The 21,726-nt window shown below is 44.0% G+C and overlaps 1 protein-coding gene across 4 annotated transcripts in view; it reads right to left on the bottom strand.

Annotated features, from left to right (window-relative positions):
* Nucleotides 1–898: 898 nt before the first annotated feature.
* The window catches only part of dse (dermatan sulfate epimerase), a 138,211-nt gene continuing 117,383 nt past the window's right edge, over nucleotides 899–21,726 (bottom strand). For all 4 annotated transcript variants that reach the window (XM_072251621.1, XM_072251624.1, XM_072251622.1 and 1 more), the window contains 3 exons: nucleotides 19,508–19,747; nucleotides 15,765–15,972; nucleotides 899–6,007 (listed from right to left, as the gene is read on the bottom strand). In XM_072251621.1, coding sequence (XP_072107722.1) covers nucleotides 4,255–6,007; nucleotides 15,765–15,972; nucleotides 19,508–19,747 — 2,201 coding nt within the window. In that variant the 3' untranslated portion in view covers nucleotides 899–4,254. The remainder of the gene's footprint in view (nucleotides 6,008–15,764; nucleotides 15,973–19,507; nucleotides 19,748–21,726) is intronic.

Raw genomic sequence — 21,726 nt, 5'->3', positions numbered from 1 at the left:
TACAACTTTTCATAAATTATATTGCATTTCTTTATTTTCTTGCACATGTCTGCAAGAAAATGAATCTTAAGGTAGAATATAGTGACATATATGTACTTTGATAATAAAATTACTTTGAAATATGAACTTTGATATTTTCATTACAAAGACAAAGAGACTGCAGATGCTGGAATCTGGAGCAACACACAAATCGCTGGAAGAACGCAGCCAGTCAGGCAGCATCTGTGGAAGGAAATTGACAGTGCCATTTTGAATCTAGATCACCTTCGGCCGTGAGTATTTCCCATAAACTCTATAATTGGAATGTCCAGCATTCCAAAGTACCTTTAACCCTATTAACTACTCATGCTTTGCCAGCCTTAACAACATATTCTTGCCTTTGGTCATTAACTTAAAGTTTACAACAAAGTTTCCAACACAAAATCAGGCCAATAAGTGGTCAAATACCGTGGAGCAGTGTATAAGACTGTAAGGCCATAGATTGTAAGATGTTGGAGCAGAATCGCAAACAAGAGAAAGTGTGCAGATGCTGGAAAACCAAGCAACACACACAAAATCCTGGAGGAACTCAGCAGGCCAGGCGGCACCTATGGGGAGGGGGAGGGGAAGTACAGTCGACACTTTGGGTCGAGACTCTTCAGCAGGACTGGGGAAGCAAAGATGAGGAGTAGAATTAAAAGGTGGGGGGGGGAGGAGGGAGAAGCACAAAGTGGTAGGTGAAACCAGGAGGGGGAGGGCCCATTTGGCCCATCGAGTCTGTGCATGTCAAGCGGCATCTATGGTGAGGGGGAGCTGGAGAATAAAGAGCCAATGTTCCAGGACAAGAGCCTTCACTAGCCCTGTGTGTTTTATAATTTTTTATATATATATATATATATATATATATATATATAGAGAGAGAGAGAGAGAGAGAGAGAGAGAGAGAGAGAGAGGGAGAGAGAGAGAGAGAGAGCGTGCGCGCTAGGGTGCCGAAGACTTTTGCAATACCATAGTAATTTTATGTATTGCACTGTACTGCTGTCGCAAAAAAAAAATCCTGATATATGTGACTGATGACAAACCTGATTCTGATATGGGTCTCTATTGTGAACTGGGAGTGGGAAGGGGACAGGAAGAGGTGAATCATGGTTGGGAAAAGGGGAAGGGAAAAGGGGGGAGCAGGAAGCACCAGTGAGACGTTCTGAAAGGATCAATAAACCTGCCGAAGGGTCTCGGCCCGAAACGTCAACTGTACTTTCTTTCCATAGATGCTGCCTGGCCCGCTGAGTTCCTCCAGCATTTTGTGTGCGTTGTTTGGATTTCCAGCATCTGCAGATTTTCTTTTGTTTGTCAATAAACCAATTGTTTGGAATCAAATGACCTTGCCTGGATTGGGGAGAATAGGTTGAGTGAACTCGGCCTTTTCTCCTTGGAGCGACGGAGGATGAGAGGTGACCTGATAGAGGTGTATAAAATGATGAGAGGCATTGATCATGTGGATAGTCAGAGGCCTTTCCCCAGAGCTGAAATAGTTGCCACAAGAGGACACAGGTTTAAGGTGCTGAGGTACAGAGGAGATGTCAGGGGTAAGTTTTTTACTCAGAGAGTGGTGAGTGGCCAGCAATGGTGGTGGAGGCGGATACGATAGGGTCTTTTAAGAGACTTTTGGATAGGTACATGGAGCTTAGAAAAATAGAGGGCTATAGGTAAGCCTAGTAATTTCTAAGGTAGGGACATGTTCGGCACAACTTTGTGGGCCGAAGGGCCTGTATTGTGCTGTAGGTTTTCTATGTTTCTATGTGTCTCAGGGCTAGGTGAGTCTGCACCTGTGCCAGCCCCTTGCCCCTGGCACGCCTTCTCTGCCACCTGTCTCACAGCCCTCCCACAGTGCTCTACACTCACCATTCCTAAAATCCTTTGCTCCTGCCAGAATTACAAACTCGCTCTCCGCGCCATGTTGACAAGTACAGTACTGTGCAAAAGTCTTAGGCACCCATATATAATCTTAGGCACCCTAGCTATATACATGAGCCTAAGACCTTTATACTGTACTGGATACAAATTGAGATGCATTCTATATTGAGTTGGAGTTTATCGCTAAACAATGAGGAGTATTGTGCATTTAATATTTCAGAATTTAGTTGGAAAATGTGTAGCTTGGCTGGTTGATGATTAGGTTTTGTTGTTCTCTGAGCTTGGCAATTTACTTGTCTCCTCATATGGGAACGAAGCATTTGCAATAGATTGCCAAGGTTGGAAAATGACTCAACACACCCATATTTAATATTTCAGTAATACTTGAGCAATATTGTAAGTATATTCAAGCAGTACACACAAAATGCTGGAGGAACTCAGCAGGCCAGGCAGCATCTATGGAAAAAAAAGAACAGTCAACGTTTCAGGCCGAGATCCTTCGGCAGGACTGGAGTAAAAGGATGAGGAGTAGATTGAAAAGGTGGGGGGGGGGGGGAGGGAGAAACACAAGGTGAAAAGTGAAACCGGGAGGGGGAGGGGTGAAGTAACGAGCTGGGAAGTTGATTGATGAAACAGATACAGGGCTGGAGAGGGGGAGTCCAACAGGAGAGAACAGAAACCATGGAAGAAAGAGAAGGGGGGAGGAGCACCAGAGGGAGGTGATGGGCAGGCAAGGAGATAAGGTGACAGAGGGAAGAGGAGATGGGGAATGGTGAAGGAGAGGGCGGGGGACATTACCAGAAGTTCGAGAAATCGATGTTCATGCCATCAGTTTGAAGGCTACCCAGATGGAATTTAAGGTGTTGTTCCTCCAACCCAAGTGTGGCCTCATCGCGACAGTAGAGGAGGCCATGGATTGACATATCAGAATGGGAATGGGAAGTGGAATTAAAATGAGTGGCCACTGGGAGATCCTGCTTTCTCTGGCAGATGGAGCATAGGTGCTCGGCAAAATGGTCTCCCAATATACGTCGGGTCTCACCGATATACAGGAGGCCACAACAGGAGCACCAGACACAGTATATGACCCCAACAGACTCGCAGGTGAAGTGTCACCTCACCTGGAAGGACTGTTTGCAGCCCTGAATGGTAGTGAAGTGGGAGGTGTAGAGGCAGGTGTAGCACTCGTTCCATTTGCAAGGATAAGTGCCAGGAGGGAGATCAGTGGGGAGGGACGAATAGACAAGAAAGTCGTGTAGGGAATGATCCCTGCAGAAAGCAGAAGGTGGGGGGAGGAGTGAAAAATATGTTTGGTGGTAAGATCCCATTGGAGATTTACAGCATCTGCAGATTTTCTCTTGTTTGTAAATATGTTGTTTGACTGAACATTCCTTGTTATTAAATAATTCATTATGGGTTATACGTAAAAGTGCATGAATTGCTACCACATGATATGCGTGCGCCTCCGTTAAAGTAAAAAACAAAGTTAGACACACATTATCGACTCACTGTGTTATCCTTTCAATTAGTTTTTATGTTTTGGAGCTACAAAACAGAACAAAAACAATAAACCATCACTCCAATGGCTTATTGAAAACAAACTTGACTTTTTTTTAAGTTTAAGAAATGCTTAATTGCATTAGTGCTTTAATGAATGACCATGGAAAAAATGACAAACTGATTGACCCAGCAGGAAACAAAAGACAAAGGCAAACTCTCTTCACAAAGATCTCAACAATAACCAGCAGAATCATGATGAAAGAACACTGAACTCTTCAAGTTAAAGAGAAGATACAGTTCCACCTGAATGATATTCACACACAAGTACATATATATATCTCAAAAATACACAGCGAGAAAAGTCAAAATCAAAACCATAGAACAATATCTTGTTCAGCACACTGTTTGTTTTAGTCTGATAGAATGCCTTGAAACAATCAAATGAAGGAAGCTTCCTGTTGATTATTAAGGCAAGCAGGTTACCAAAACTTCCCAATATTCTAAACTTACACTTCAGTGTGCGAGGAAATGGCAATGAAAACAAATAAGAGTTAAAAGAACTTTAGAAACATTGTGAATCAATCCACCAAATGAAAACAGATAAAGCTCAGATTGAAATATAGCCACACAATGAAATGATTTCATCCAAATCTTCCTTCTGGGAAATACTGGTAGTTTTTCAAGAGTGTAGAATAACAAAGTTTCCATTCGTAATGCTGATCTGTTGAATCTTTGGCTTCCCCGTTAAATACCAATTTTTTAAACAAAAATCTTCATGTGCAAATCTTGTACTTGCATAAGTACATCATTTAGTTAATATTTCTGCATCTAGTTGGTCTCTCAAAGGGTGCCTTCCACGGTCTAGCACTGTGCTTGGGAACAAGAGGAATACAAACAGAGAAGCACAAAGCTATCCAAAAGAAGCACGGCGTAGAGAAATCTTTGGGCGTGCAAGCTTGGAGCTTTCTGAAACCGAATTAGCTGTAAAGCTAATAGGAAAAAGAAAGTTGCTATATTTAAAATTAAGAACACTCTTGTGTAGGAAGCTGAAAGGGATTGTGCAGTACTTCGAACAGTGGTTCCTGGTTTGACATAACCATGTCTTATATTTTTGTTTGTGCCTTGTTCCTGTTTTACATAACTATCATCCACAAAATCAAGAATCTCCCTCATATTGTCATTTCTCTCATCAGAGGTTTCTTCCCGCATTTGCTGCAATAATTTCTGTCGCTCTCTTTTCTCAGTCATTTCGATCTGTGCAAATATATTTGGAAGGCCGTTGGAAAGTTTGACTCCGTTGCCTTTCCCCTTTTTAATTTTTTTTGTCTTGCTTTGTTCAAATGAGACGGAGAAAAACTTTTCAATGGCTTCTTCCGTCTTCCTTTTGTCCGATTGTTTTAAAAGACGCTCAGCGGTCTTTCGGAAGTTATCGGTGTTCAAGACTCGGGCCAAGATCTGCTTCTCCAGTTGCTGAAAAACTGGCTTTGCGCGCTGAAGGTTTCCCTCAACGACGTTCGCGTAATCTTGCGATTCCTGCACTGAAACATCCCTGATTGCAGAAGCCCTGTCAAAAACAATTTTCTGGTGATCGGCTAATACCATAGCAAAAAGTGGTTTCACGGGAGTCTGCCCTGTCAGGAGGTATACTGTATATGTTTTCTCATTTGTTGCTAAAAATATATCCACTCGATCCAAATCCCCTCGAATGCTAAAGCTCTGAATCTCCACTGAAGGTCCAAAGAAGATATAGGCCGTCCTAGTTACTGGGTACCTCAATGTGGTTGTAACATTCACGTAATGCGTTCCATTGTATGAGTACCCGCGAGGGTAGGACTTGAACGCCAGTGTGGCCTTTTCACTTCTGCCTTTATCATCCATCCAGAACATTCTATACGGGCCATCCTTTTGCTGAACAAATGCCCCGTTTACTCCATCTCTTGAGATTTCCTCGAAGGCCACGTCTGTGTTGTGGAAAAAAGCGCTCATTTTCTCAAGCGAGCTACCTTCTTCCAAGTGGATTTGATCCACTAACAGTAACAGCTGCGGCTCTAGGAGGAGAAGGTTCCTCTGAGAACTTTTCAGCTTCAGGCTAGGGCTGTAAGCGCCCACTGCCTCTCCTCGGATAAAGACCACACCATTCTGCTCCAGAGCCGCGATGACCTGGCCCTGGCAATCCGCAGAGATGCCACTTTTATACTTCAACCACTTTGAGTTGCAAGCCTCTGTCACCTGCCCCTCCCAATGCTTGAAACAAGTGTCCGACGTGGTTGGAGAGAACATCACAACATTGTTGAGGAAGGTGTACTTTGGGCCGTATAAGGCCTCTGTGATAAAAGGCACGCCATTAGGCACGAACGTGAAAGAGTTCTGATCGGGATGTTCATGCCCGGCATTGAAATTCGTCCATCCGCGAATCCACTGCGAGTACTTCTTTTCGTGAACAATGTCGTAAATCGCATGGCCTCCCAGTTTGCCAGACTTGAAGGACAGGAAGGGCCGATTAAGTCCTGCTGGTAAAGCACCTCCGTAGGTCACGACCCCCCAATCTTCGAAGTAATGTAATTTCGGTGACCCATAATCTGCAGGTGGGACTGGAGGCAAGGCGCTGTCGTACCTGACAAGAAATGAAGAAGCACCAGAACATTAGCAAGTTATTAAACAAAACTATTTTTCAAAGCACAGACAAAATAATCTAGATTTTTAAAAGTTATCCTTAAACAATTTGTAGGTACAACCAACGAAACTGTTTTCAAAATGTGAATTTTTAAAAATCCACGATTTTTCAAAGACATCTTTAAGTAATACATAGGTATGGTCAACAAAACGATTTTTCAAAACGTGAATAAAAAAATGTAGGATTTTTTTATCACTGTCATTTAATAACATGTAGGTACAGGGCATCGGAGTTCAGTTCTGACACCATCTGTAAGGAGTCTGTGCATTCTCCGTGTGAAATGCGTGGGTTCGCTCTGGTCTGAAGATGGACCGGTTAGTAAGTTAACTGGTCATTGTGATTAGGTGAGGGATAAATCAGGGGTTGTTGGGCCGTGCAGCTCAAGGGTTGAAACACTGTATCTCAATCAATAGGTAGTTAGAACGACAGATAAATAAGTACAGTCAACAAAATTATATTACAAAACGTGGATAAAAAATCTGGAATTTTATAAAGTTATCTTTAAATAGCATACAAGTATGGTTAACAAAAATATTTTTCAAAACATGGACAAAAGAAATCTAGATTTTTAAAAAAGTTATCCTTAAACACTAGGTGCAGTCAACAAACCCTTTTTCAAAACATAGATTAAAAAATCTAGATTTTTAAAAACTTTAAATAACAGACAACTTCTGAACGGTGATTTTTAATCAGTATAAACAGAATTGGGTGGCGGGATGAAGACACATCTCTACTAAGAGAGGTGTAAGGCACTCCTTCTCTCCACTAGCCTGCAGGTCATCCTTAGGCAAGGTGTAGCACCTGTATAGTCCTCGATCAAGGTCACATGAAGCCATGGTAGCAGGCGGCGCATATAACAAATCCTAGTTGACGCTAGGCAGACAATCTCTGAAGAGTACAGTAAAGACACTGCCCACAAGAAGGCAATATACAAAAATTTGCCAAGAACAATCATGGTCAAATTGAAAGACCATGATGGTTTACATCAAACAACAGAACACATAATGATGATGATTAGATCCACTCTGCTTCAAACAGATTTACTGTTTTCTCTAGAAATATTCTTTGTTCATTTAACTGATCTTGAACTTGGAATTAAATGCTTTATTTCAGGTCTGTAGCCTAGTATCTTGGTCATCCATTATAGCAGGAAGTGTAGCATAGACTAGTAAACTTGCCGCTCTAAAAGCTACCCCAGCCCCAGCAACACATCATCCTAATGCCTGGTGTGAACCATATCCACTTCCCACAATCTTGCAAGATTAATGGAAATTGCCGGTACTTCTTGCTAATGCTAGCCTACTTGATGATCTCCACTGGCCGTACCCCCAGCTGTGCTCACCACTGCTCACCACCGCTCACCACCTTATGGAGCTCAGAGTGCATGCCACCACAAGACACCTAACCACATCAGAATCAGAACCAGGTTTAATATCATTGGCATAAAATTTGTTGTTTTGAGGCAGCAGGGCATTGCAATACATAATAATAAACTACAAATCACAATAAAAATATATAAACTAACTTTAGTGCAAAAAGAGCACAAAAATAGTGCAGTAGTGTTCATGAATTCACTGTCCATTCAGAAATCAGGTGGTGGAGAGGAATTTTTCTTGTGATCGCAAGACCCTGTTGAACATTGTTAATGCGGAATGCTGTAAGTCCGATCCACTGATGGTGGACTGAGGGGAAGCTGCACAGTCTTGGTTCTGGCGAGGACCAGGCCTCAAGCTGCAGTGTCGTCTGTTTACAGTCACATAGGAGGGAGATGTCCAAGCTGGAGTTGGTGCTGCCCCCTCGTGTTGACTTGGCAGAAGGAACATGTACTGAGTTTGAAGGCAGATTCTTGTAACATTCAGGAACTCGGGGTCTTGGACCATTTTTTTTGCGTGATTGCATTTTACTGATATCTTTTATGTGCTTGTTATCTTATATGTGCTATATTTGGTACTGTGTTCTGCACCTTGGCCCTGGAGTAGCATTGTTTCGTTTGGTTGTATTCACGGGTATTCATGAATACTCCTCCTGTCGGGAGGAGGAGAAGATGGTGGCGCGACACAGCACGCGCAGCCTCTCCAGTGATGAATATCTGTAATCTGCCAAGTACGAGGCCGTGCACAATTCCAATTTGATGGAGGCAGATGTGACAGCACAGAGGAACATCTGGTGAACTTCTGAAATGCCTGTTTCACTGCCGCTGCTACCGTGTGATCCGAAATCTCCGGAGGGGAAGGCCCCGAGTCCTCGGCTTTGCCTGTTGCTTCGCGGCCGGGGCAGGGGTCGAAGTGTTCGGCAGAGATGGTGCTCGGTGCTCGGTGTCGGAGGGCTGGTTGGAGGCTTGAAGTTTTCGGACAGACTCAGCGCCGGACTGTGGTTGGGTGCTTCCAGGATGCTGCATCGACAAGTTTGCGGCGCTGGAAGCTCATGGCAGGGAGAGTTTCTCCCTTCTCCCGTCTACGTGAGATGTTGGGGCTATCGGGACTTTGAGACTTTTTTTACCATGCCCATGGTCTGCTCTTATCAAATTACGGTATTGTTTTGCACTGTTGTAACTATATGTTATAATTATGTGGTTTTTGTCAGTTTTAGTCTTGGTCTGTCTTGTGTTTCTGTGATATCATACCGGAGGAACATTGTATCATTTTTTTAATATCTGCATTTCTAAATGACAATAAATGAGGACTAAGCGTCCTCATAATCTAATCTAATCTAATCTAGTTGGATGACAATTAAACGAACTATGAACAATGAAGAAGCTGTTCTTAAAACATCGAGTGTGTGTCTTCAGGCTCCTGTACCTCCTCCTTGATGGTAACAATGAGAAGAGGGCATGTCCTGGATTGATTTGATGGAGCTTGAAGGGCAGTTGAGAAGACAGACGAGCAGAAGATAAACTCATCCTTTTCTAGATTACAGCCATTTGTTTTTTGTTTACATTTATTGAAGAGTTAAACCAGCTATGAAAATGGGCTGAGAAATGGCAGATGGCATCTAATACAGACAAGTATGCGGTGTGAGGAGGACAAACCCGGGTAAGACTTACACAGTGAATGGTGGGTCACTGCAGAGCACAGTAGGACAGAGGAACCTCAGAATACAGAGCCAAAATTCCTTGAAAATGGCATTGCAGATAAAGAGAGCTTTTGCCACATTGTCCTTAACAAACAGTAGCACTCAGTACTGGAGTTGGGATGTTATGTTGAAGTTGAATGAGATGTTGATGAGGCCCAACTTGGAGTATTGTGTGCAATTCTGGTCACCAACCTACAGGAAAAATATCAACGAGCTTGAAATAATACAAAGAAAATTTATGCACCTGACTAAAATCACTCTACTGCTGAAGAAATAAAGCCCTAGCCTGTCCAAACTCAGTCCCTTAAGTTCTGGCACAGGAGTATATTAAGATCAATGAGATTGAAAGAGTAGAGAGGGAATTTTAGAAACATAGAAACACAGAAACCTACAGCACAATACAGGCCCTTCAGCTCACAATGCTGTGACAAACATGTAATTACTTTAGAAATTACCTAGGGTTACCCATAGCCCTCTATTTTACTAAGCTCCCTGTACCTATCCAGGAGTCTCTTAAAAGATCCTATCATATCTACCTCCATCATCATCGCAGGCAGCCCATTCCACGCACTCACCACTCTCTGTGTAAAAAATTTACCTGACATCCCCGCTGTACCTACTTCCAAGCACCTTAAAACTGTGCCCTCTCGTGCTAGCCAGCTCAGCCCTGGGAAAAAGCCACTGACTATCCACACAATCAATGCCTCTCATCATCTCGTACACCTCTATCAGGTCACCTCTCATCCTTCATCACTCCAAGGAAAAAAGGCCAAGTTCACTCAACCTATTCTCATAAGGCATGCTCTCCAATCCAGGCAACATCCTTGTAAATCTCCTCTGCACCCTTTCTATAGTTTCCACATCCTTCCTGTAGTGAGGTGACCAGAACTGAGCACAGTACTCCAAGTGGGGTCTGAACAGGGTCCTATATAGCTGTAACATTACCTCTCGGCTCTTAAACTCAATCCCATGGTTGATGAAGGCCAATGCACCGTGTGCCTTCTTAACCATACAGTCAACCTGCGCAGCAGCTTTGAGAGTCCTATGGACTCGGACCCCAAGATCCCTCTGATCCTCCACACTGCCAAGAGTCTTGTCATTAATGCTATATCCTGCCATCATATTTGACTGTCCAAAATGAACCACCTCACACTTATCTGGGTTGAACTCCATCTGCCATTTCTCAGCCCAGTTTTGCATCCTACTGATGTCCCACTGTAACTTTTGACAGCCAAAACACTATCCACAACACCCCCAACCTCTGTGTCATCAGCAAATTTACTAACCCATCCCTCCATTTCCTCATCCAAGTCATTTATAAAAATTACAAAGAGGAGAGGTCCCAGAACAGATCCCTGAGGCACACCACTGGTCACTGATTTCCATGACCTATCTACAACCACTCTTTGCCTTCCGTGGGCAAGCCAATTCTGGATCCACAAAGCAAGGTCCCTTGGATCCCATGCCTCCTTACTTTCTCAATAAGCCTTGCATGGGGTACCTTATCAAATGCCTTGTTGAAATCCATATACACTACATCTACAACTCTTCCTTCATCAATGTGTTTAGTCACATCCTCAAAAAATTCAATCGGGCTTGTAAGGCACGACCTGTCTTTGACAAAGCCATGCTGACTATTCCTAATCATATTATGCCTCTCCAAAAGTTCATAAATCCTGCCTCTCAGGATCTTCTCCATCAACTTACCAACCACAAGTCAGACTCACTGGTTTATAATTTCCTGGGCTATCCCTACTCCCTTTCTTGAATAAGGGAACAACATCTGCAACCCTCCAATCCTCTGGAACCTCTCACGTCCCCATTGATGATGCAAAGATCATCGCCAGAGGCTCAGCAATCTCCTCCCTTGCCTCCCCGGTAGCCTAGGGTACATCTCATCTGGTCCCGGTGACTTATCCAACTTGATGCTTTCCAAAAGCTCCAGCACATCCTCCTTCTTAATGTCTATATGCTCAAGCTTTTCAGTCCGTGGTAAGTCATCCCTACAATCGCCAAGGTCCCTTTCCGTGGTGAGTACTGAAGCAAAGTATTGAAAGATGGTGCTGAGACCTGAGGACCAGAGTTCAGTTCGACATGTTGTCCACACTATTGCTGTAACGTGTGGTTATACAGACCTTAAGACATAGGAGCAGAATTAGGCCATTTCGCCTACTGAGTCTGATCTGCCATTTGATCATAGCTGATTTATTTTTCCTCTCAACCCCATTCTCCTAGCTTCTCCCTGTAACCTTTGTGCTCTGATTAATCAAGACCCTATCAACCTCCAGTTTAAATGTACTCAGTGACCTGGCCTCCACAGCTATCTGTGGCAACATATTCCACAGACTCACCAACCTTTGGATAAATAAATTCCTCTTCATCTCTGTTCTGAAGAAACATCCTTCTATTCTGAGGCTGTGCTCTCTGGTTCTAGACTCTCCCACTATTGGAAACATCCTCTGCACATGTATTCTATCTAGGCCTTTCAATATTCGGGAGGTACTGTATTGTTGCGGGTGGCGGGGGTGGAGATATGTCTTTAACAAAGGAGGTGTAAGGTGCTCATTACCTCTGCTAGCCTGCAGCTTACCCTTGGGCGAGGTGTGGCACCTGCTTAGCCCCCAGTCAGGGTTACATGAAGCCATGGATACAGGTGGTGGATGGTCCAAGTCCTGGTTATGCAGACATCCCACCTCTCCCGGAAGTTTCGGGAGTCTCCCGCATATTAGTAGTGGCTCCCTGATGCCCGCAAATTATATACAATATCCCAGAAATCAATTTTTTGAGAGCAAGTGAGTGAGAGAGAGAAAGCAAAAGAGAGCGAGAGAGGGAAAAGCAAGAGAGAGCGACAGAGAGAGCGCAAGAGCGAGAGAGCGTGCCATGGCAGTGTTCTATAAAAGAAAATATAAAACATACGTCACCCCAGACTACCCTAAAGTGTACCCCTGCCTAATAGGGGTCAAAAATAATGACACTGTTTGCAACAGTAACTTTTCTATTGCCCATGGGGGGTTAAGACTGTAAAAGACATGCTGAGGTGAGTTTAACAGATGTCATTCCTTCATTAGCATAGCTAACGTTATTTAAACTAGCTGGCTAGCTGCTAAGGAGCTACTCTATTGCAGACATCCCACCTCTCCCGTAAGTTCTGGGAGTCTCCCGCAAATTGATGGTGCTACCTCCTTAAAATGAGTTTTTGCAGGGTGGGATGTCTGGTTATGTGACCACTGACGCCCAGCAGACAATCTCTGAAGAGTATTGATAATGGCTGGGGTCACCCGTCTTGTAAAGACACTGCCCAGAAGGCGGCAATGGCAAACCACTTCTGTAGAAAACTTTGCCAAGAACAATCATGGTCATGGAAAGACCATGATCACCTTACATCATACAACACAACACATAATGATGATGACTCAACTTCCACTTCCACCCCCCCAACTACCTTTCCCAAAGATACTTTTCTCCCCCTAATCCTTTAAGAATTTCAGGACCAAATTAGGAGGTTGGACTGCAGCCAAATGTAAAAGTAATGTCTGCCAGTAAGGATTTCAGTTTTGACTGTGCTGTCATTGAAATTCCCAGCAATGTCATCCACCTCACTCCAGGCATATCACTTTACTGGAGATCTTCACACAAGGACCTGGGCTGTGTGACGACAGGATCTGCTGCACAGTACTATATGTGAGCATCACAAACATCGATGTATCTCTCTGTTGGAAATAACCTATCTCCCTCCTTCTGCCATCCTGAAAACATGTACCAAAAGAGAGGCCCAAACCTTGGCAAGAACAGACACATGCTAAGATAGACAGGACCTGGTGGTGCTGGGGAAGCGGTCAGCTACTGCTGGAAACCCACAGCTTAGGAACTTTAGAATTTAAAGCAACACACTCCCAAAATGTAGGAGGAACTCAGCAGGTCAGGTAGCATCTATGGAGGGGAATAAATAGCCGACAAAACATAAATACTGCTAGGATAGTCTCCATAGATGCTGCCCGGCCTGCTGAGTTCCTCCAGTATTTTGTGCGTGCTGCTCAAGATTTCATCCCATCTCATCTCCTGTGATGGGATTGAAAAGTAAAGTTCAAAGTAAATTTATTATCAAAGTACGTGTATGTCACCATGTGCCATCCTGGGGTTAATTTTCTTGCAGGCATTCACAGTAGAAAAATAGAGAAACTACACACAAATAAAGACTGATTAACAACCAAAGTGCAAAAGAAGGCATATTGTAAAAATAAATAAATAAAACTGAGAACATGAGTTGTAGGGTTCTTGAAAGTGAGTCCATAGGTAGTTTGAAGTTCAAAGTTCGAAGCTCAAAATTCAAGTTTGAAGATCAAATTTAATTGGCATTCAACCATACATGAATACAGCCAAACAAAACAGTGTTACTCTGGGTCCAAGGTGCAAAACACAGTACCTATAGTTAGACACAGAACAAGGGCCATATAAGATAGCAAACACATATAAGTTATCAGTAAAATAATAAATAAAGGCATCCATTAGTTGCGAGACCATGGATCTGCGCCTGGAAAGTCTTCACTCTCCAGGGCGCAGGCCTGGGCAAGGTTGTATGGAAGACCAGCAGTTGCCCATGCTGCAAGTCTCCCCTCTCCACGACACCGATGTTGTCCAAGGGAAGGGCATTAGGACCCATACAGCTTGGCACCAATGTCGTCGCAGAACAATGTGTGATTAAGTGCCTTGCTCAAGGACACAACATGTTCTTTCGGCTGGGGCTCGAACTCACGACCTTCAGATCGCTAGTCATTTGGCCACGTGCCCACACAATTTTACTATTTTATCAGTAAAATACAGTCACACTAAAAAGTATAGTCCAAAATGCTGAGTCCATGAACGCTGCAGAAAATTGCAGTCAACCACAATACAGCTTGGCTTTTGCCGAGTGAACACCGGGTGGGGGGGTAGGGGGCACCGTACCACCTCCAATGGAGCACACCCAGCCTGATTCCTCTCTCCTGGGCAGCCGTACACAGGCAACACTGCGGCTTGAGGCCCAGCCCTTGCTATGATGGAGGCCATGCAGCTCCTGCCCCGTCCACCATAAATCAGTGAACCAAGCTCACAGCTTTCCACATTAACAATATCCAGCAGGGTCTTGTGATCACATGAAAAGCGACTGAGACGATCACTTGCCGTTGGACTGCACACCGACTTCCTGACACGGGCAGCAGTACGAACCATACCAAGACCAGCTCCCTCAGTTTCTCTGCCAATGAGAAACTCACTGATGGGGCAGACCTGCAGTACCGTAAGATCTTCATGTGCAGCAGGGCCTTGCGATCGTGAAAAAAATAAGTTTAAAAAACACAATAACACCTTTTGTTGACCCCGTAGAAGCTGCTGGGATTGAACGCACCAACACCTTACCATATGTCAATTAACGAACATTCGACCAGTCATGATTCTGTCTTTATCATCATACTCCAGATAAAGTCTGGACTCGTACAGTACAGGAACACACCCTCTGCTCCACCGTGAAGTTCTTTCTTTGCCCCCTGTGATGAACTGAGACTGAGGCTGTGTATCTATTTCGGCTGCTGCTGGCTTCAGGTTTATGGACTCAATTTTGCCCTCAATGACAATGCTTGCTGATCATTGGCATGATTTGTTTTATTTCCCTTTCTCTGCCTATTGCGTGTTGGTCTTTCTTTTTTTTAATTGGGTTCTCTCAGGTTTCCTACTTTGTGGGTGCTTGCAAGCAAATGAATCTCAAGATTGCATAATTTACACATACTTTGATAATAAATGTATTTTGAACTTCACTACATTAATACTTTATCAATAGACAATAGGCGCAGGAGTAGGCCACTTGGCCCTTCAAGCCAGCACCGCCATTCACTGTGATCATGGCTGATTATCCACAATCAGTATCCAGTTCCTGCCTTATCCCCAAAACCTTTGATTCCACTATCTTTAAGAGCTCTATCCATCTCTTTCTTGAAAGCATCCAGAGACTTGGCCTCCACAGCCTTCTGGGGCAGAGCATTCCACATATCCACCACTCTCTGGGTGAAAAAGTTTTTCCTCAACTCTGTTCTAAATGGCCTACCCCTTATTCTTAAACTGTGGCCTCTGGTTCTGGACTCACCCATCAGCGGGAACATGCTTCTTGCCTCCAGCGTGTCCAATCCCTTAATAATCTTACATGTTCCAATCAGATCCCCTCTTATCCTTCTAAATTCCAGTGTATACAAGCCCAGTCATTCCAACATATGACAGTCCCGCCATCCCGGGAATTAACCTTGTGAACCTACGCTGCACTCCCTCAATAGCAAGAATGTCCTTCCTCAAATTTGGAGACTAAAACTGCACACAATACTCCAGGTGTGGTCTCACCAGGGCCCTGTACAGCTGCAGAAGGACCTCTTTGCTCCTATACTCAATTCCCCTTGTTATGAAGGCCAACATGCCATTAGCTTTCTTCACTGCCTGCTGTACCTGCAAGCTTCTCAGTGTCTGATTAAATCTCAAACTGAGTGACTATATCTGATTCCACCAACTCCTCTGGCAAGCGTATTCCAGATATCATCAGCTGTCTGTCAAAACGTAACCCTCTGATCCCCCGATTTTAATTCCCTTTCTTAGATCATTAACTTACCACAAGAACTCTGTGTGGAGCGTGCACCATCGCTGTGCTTTGGCAGGCGACCCTGTTCCCCGCTGAATCCGATTCTTCCTGACCTGCTCCGCCAACCAGTTACCGCTGCCATTGCGCATGACGTAGGTATCCAGAAACACCAGTTGGCTCTCTGGCCCGTAAAACCAGTTGTAGTTTGAATCAGCTATGCCCACGGTTCTTTGAAAACCTGGAAGAGATTCCAGAAATTAAAACACATGACTCCAATGAAAAGTGAAGCTACACTAAGTGACCACCACATTATGTATCTCCTGTACTTAACAAAGTGGCCACCGAGTGCACATTCATGGTCTTCAGTTCAAGCTTCAACTTGTTGTGCATTCAGAGATGCTCTGCTGTTCACCACTGTAGTGAGAGTTACTGTCGCCTTCATTAGCATTACTGTTGCCTTCGTTAGAGTTACTGTCACCTTTCTGTCAGCTTGAATCAGTCCAGCTATTCTTCTCTGACCTCTCTCACTACCAGGGCATCTTCACCCACAGAACTGCCACTCTCTGGACGCTTTTCACACCATTCTCTGTAAACTTTAGAGACTGTTTGTGAAAGTCCCAGGAGATCAGTAGTTTCTGAGATACTCAAACCACCCCATCTGGCACCAACAATCATTCCACGGTCAAAGTCACTGAGATCACACTTCTTCCCCATTCTAATGTTTGGCCTGAGCAACATCTGAACCTCTTGACCATGTCTGCATTTTTTTTAACGTATTGAGTTGCAGCCACATGATTGGCCGATTAGATATTTGCATGAACGAGTGAGTGTACAGGTGTACCGAATAAAGTGGCCACTGAGTGTAAAACTCTGATCTCGAAGCTCCGCTGCCTTGCAGCTACACCCACTCATGGGGAAGGCTTCGGGAATAAGCCCCAAGGGTAAAATCCAGAGCTGGGGTCCCTAAGGCAGTTCTTCATTGAGTTTAATGCTGACCGGCAACTCATACAACGCTGTTGGTACCAAACTGTATAGGTCACTGCTGTTCCTTTGGGTTCATCAGTTGCATGGAGAGGGGGAGCTTGTTATAAGGGCAACAGCTTGCTCTCCATATTGTACTGCCAGCCTTGTCTATCTAGACAGCTGGGATGCAATATCCATTGTCGACACTGACCGATGGAGGCCTCAGACACAGAGAGTGTAAAATGATCATCACTTGTCTAGAAGCAGTAATTGAATTCCGGCAACCCAAGCCTCGAGTTCTCCTCCTATGGGATGGCCACAGTCTCACTTTCCTCTCATGACCATGTTCACTATTCACTACCTGGATACCTGGCTGCCCCAGACCACCCCACAGGGTGGGCACTCTGCAAACAGTGACTAAGGTCACTCCATTAGAAGTGGAAGGGTGGGCTGGTAAGTTTGCGGATGACACAAACGCTGGTGGTGTTAAAAGGTTGTTCAGGATTATACTAGGGCATTGACAGAGAGCGGCTGAGAAGTGGCAGATGGTGTTCAGCTCAGAAAAGCGTGAAGCAATTCACTTTGGAATTTTGGATTTGAAGGGTCAATGGCAGAATTCTTAGCAATGTGCAGGAAAGAGTGATCATAGGGTCCACACCCATTAATTCCACAAAAGCTGATAAGACTGTTAAGAAGGTATATGGTGTTGCTCTTCTTTAGTCAGGGCTGAGTTCAAAACTCATGAGATAACATTGCAGCTCTATTACACACTGGTTAGATCATGCTTGGAATATTGTATTCAGATCTGGTCACCTCATCATTGGAAGGCTGTCAATGCTTTAAGAGGGTGTAGAGATTTACCAAATTGGACAGCATGTCTTATGAGGATGAGTTGAGAGTGCGAGGGATTTTCTCTTTGTATTGAAGCAAGATGAGACGTGACTTGATAGAGGTGACATCTTCATCATCATTAGGTGCCATGTTGTATGACTTAGCCAATCATGGTCCCATGACCATGATTGTCCTCGGCAATTTTTTCTACAGAACTGGTTTGCCATTGTCTTCTTCTGAACAGTGTCCTTACAAGCCAGGTGATCCCAGCCATTACCAGTACTCTTCAGAGATTGTCTGCTTAGCGTCAGTGATCACACAACCAGTACTTGTTGATACCCAACACCTGCTCCCAGGGCTTCATGTGACCCTGATCTTATGGAGTCATTGGAAAAAGTTACCAGGAAAACTGATGAAGGCAAAGCAGTGGATGTTATCAACATGGCCAATATTGTGGCAGCAACTCAATACATTAAAAAAAATGCAGACATGGTCAAGAGGTTCAGATGTTGCTCAGACCAAACATTAGAATAGGGAAGAAATGTGATCTCAGTGACTTTGACTGTGGAATGTTTGTTGGTGAATTGCAATCGGGATCAAACTGCTCCAAGAGGCAGTAGAGACAGCTACCCTCATGTAACTTAGGTACTTAGAGTCATAGAAAAGTACAACAGACCCTTCAGCCCATCTAGTCCATGCCAAAACATTTAATCTGTCTAGTCCTGTTGACCTGCACCAGTACCATAGCTCTCCATACCCTTATCTGTCCAAACTTCTCTTAAACAAGAACTACCCTGGTTGGTCCTACCAGAGTGCAAAACCTCACACTTGTCTGCATTAAATTCTACCTGCCATTTTTCAGCCCATGTTTCCAGCTGGTCCCGCTCCAGCTGCAAGCCGTGATAGTCTTCCTCATTGTCCACTGCGCCTCCAATTCTGGTGTCATCTGGAAGTTTGCTGATCCAGTTAATCACATTATCAACCAGATCATTGATATGGATGACAAACAACAATATCCAGCACCCAGCACTCCATTAGTCACAGAACTCCAGTCAGAGAGGCAACCATCCTCGACTACTCTCTGGCTTCTCCCACAAAGCCAATGTCTAATCCAATATACTGTCTCATCTTGAATGCTGAGCAACTAAGCCTTCTTGACCAACCTCCTATAAGGGACATTATCAAATTCCATGTTGTTAACATCCACTGCTTTGCCTTCATCAGCTTTCCTGGTAACTTCTTCCAATGACTCCATAAGATCACGCACAAAGTCATGCTGACTATCCTAAATCATTCCGTGCCTAGCCAAATACTTACATACCTGGTCCCTTAGAATACCTTCCAATAACTTTCCCACTACTGATGTCAGATTCAACCTTCACACATGACATCTAGTAGTAGTTCCACCCAACCTCAGTGGGAAAAGCCTGTTTGCATTTACTCTATCTATACCCCTCGTAATTTGCATATCAAATCTCTCCTTAATTCACCCTGAAGTTTGAGAAGGAGAAAGTCAGATGTATCAGTATTACAGTGGAGTAAAGGGAATTACAGAGGCATGAGAGTTGGCCAGAGTTGATTGGAAAAGAACACTGGCAGGGATGACGGCAGAGCAGCAACGGCTGGAATTTCTGGAAGCAGCTTGGAAGGGACAGGATATATACATTACAAAGAGGAAGAAGTATTCTTAAGGTAAGATGACACAACCGTGACTAACAAGAGAAGTCTTGTGGTTTAAATCTTCTACATTCCAGGGAATAAACTCCTAGCTTATTCAATCTTCCCTGTACTCAGTACTTTGATTTATGAATGCCAATGTGCCAGAAGCTCTTTTTATATCATTTAGATGAATACTCGGCCTAGAGGACTGGAAAATGGAATGAGTGTAGACAGAGACTTGATGACCAACATTATCAGAGTGGGCTGAAGGCCCTGTCTCATGTTAGATAGCCCAATAGCAATGACATGATGACTCTTACCTGGAAGCACGGTCCTATAATAGAATGCAAAATGCTGCTTAACCCAGGGATGACTGAAGTGGCTGATGTTGAAATGCCTTTTCACCAGAAACATGTACTGGAACAGAGATCTTGTGGTGTAACTGCCATAAGCCACACCTTCGTTCAAGGATCCGTCCTTAATGTCCTTTAGCAAAACCAGTGACCTCTCCAGAATAACGATAACCTGTTTTGCCCATAAATAAGCTTCCTGGAGGAAACCTGAAGGGGTTAAAATGAGAGGGAAGACATTTGAGTAAGACAACATAATAACTTGCTCAATTTGGCACTTTCAAAGCATATCCAATACTACTTGTGAGCAGTTGCCAAATTTTTTGTTCAATAACATTAATTAGAAACAGGAGTGCCAAAGAACTGGGAGGTAGGTAATTTCATTCCTGTCTTCAGAAGGGAAGAATGAACCAGCCTGAGAACTCTAGATTACTCTTGTTATGCTACTGCTTAACATGAAAAAGAAACAATCTAACCCATGCCACGAGGAAATCTGCAGACGCTGGAAATTCAAGCAACACACACAAAATACTAGTGGAACGCAGCAGGCCAGACAGCATCTGTAGGAAGAAGCACAGTCGACGTTTCAGGCCAAGACCCTTCGTCAGGACTCAACCATGCCAGTAACTTTCCTGCTCTTAACTTGGTAAGCAGCCTCATGTGTGGCACCTTGTCAAAGGCTTTCTGAAAGTCCAAATATACAACATTCACTGCATCCCCTTTATCTATCCTACATGCAATCTCCTCAAAGAATTCCAATCGTTTCGTCAGGCAGGATTTTCCCTTAAGGAAACCATGCTGACTTTGTCCCATCTTGTCCTGGACTTTGTGTGTGTTGCTCAAGATTCTAGCATTCACAGAATCACATGTGTTTATACTGGGGAAAAAATAATCCTCACTCAAAGATGTAATAGAAAAAAATAGCCATGAACTAAAAACATGAGATATTTGACCATCTCGTTGATTTCTTTTAAAGAAAAAGTAAGTTTATTCGAGGGTAATGTGACGTTCACTCAGCATCCACTTTATTGGGTACCTCCTGTAGCTAACAGAGTGGCCACCGAGTGTACCTCTGTGGCTTTCTGCTACTGTTGCCCATCTACTTCAATTTTTGAATCTTGTGCTTTCATAAATGCTCTTCTATCCACCACTTCTGTGGCATCCGTTAGTCTCGTGAGAGCATGGATCTGTGCCTGGAATGGTTTCCAGGGCGCAAGCCTGGGCAAGGTTTTATGGAAGACTGGCAGTTGCCCATGCAGCAAGTCTCCCCTCTCCATGACACCGATGTTGTCCAAGGGAAAGGCAAGGGCCGATACAGCTTGGCACCAGTGTCGTCGCAGGAGTTGCCAGAACGAGGTTGAAGGCAACGTCGGACTGCCTTAGGGACTCCAGCTCCAGATTTGTCCTCAGGGTTTACTCCCGAAGACTTTCCCATCAGTGGGTATGGCTGCAAGGCAGCGGAGGTTTGAAATCAGAGTTTTCCCTCTCTTAGATGGACTGCCTTCCAGGCTGATGAGCTCCATCTACCCCTTTTTAACACTTGGTTATTTGAGTTACTGCCACCTTCCTGTCAGCGTGAACCAGTCTGGCTATTCTCCTTTCACCTCTCTCATTAACAAGGCGTTTTCACACACAGAACTGCTGCTCACTGGATGCTTTTTGCTTTTCGCACCATTCTCTGTAAATCATAGAGAAAATCCCAGGAGATCAGCAGTTTCTGAGATACTCAAACGACCCAGTCTGGCACCAACAATCATTCCGTGGTCAAAGTCATTTAGGTGACATTTCTACCCCATTCTGATATTTGGTCTGAACCTCTTGACCATGTCTGCATGCATTTATGCATTGAGTTATTGTCACATGATTGGATGATTAGGTATTTGCTTAACAAGCAGGGATACAGGTGTACCTAATAAAATGGCCACTGTGTGTGTATATTCTGCTTGTGGTTTCAGCAGATCTTTGATAAGTATCATGTTGTAATGTCAATATGTTTGCAGTTCTCTATGACCCAGATCTGAACAAGTGATTGCAGTCTGGAATTAGAAGAACTGCAGCAGTTTAGCTACAGAAGAGAATGCAGACGAAAATGTCCGAATGAGAATCAGTGCTGAAGCCACTGTGGAGTTGTTGAGTCAAATACCCACCACTGTGCACTACATATCTATTCTCGCTATCACCATCAGGCT

This window comes from Mobula birostris, chromosome 2, assembly GCF_030028105.1.
Source record: "Mobula birostris isolate sMobBir1 chromosome 2, sMobBir1.hap1, whole genome shotgun sequence".
Lineage (NCBI taxonomy): Eukaryota > Metazoa > Chordata > Chondrichthyes > Myliobatiformes > Myliobatidae > Mobula > Mobula birostris.
Note: the sequence above shows the minus strand (reverse complement) of the source record. Positions and strands in the feature narration are given on the sequence as shown.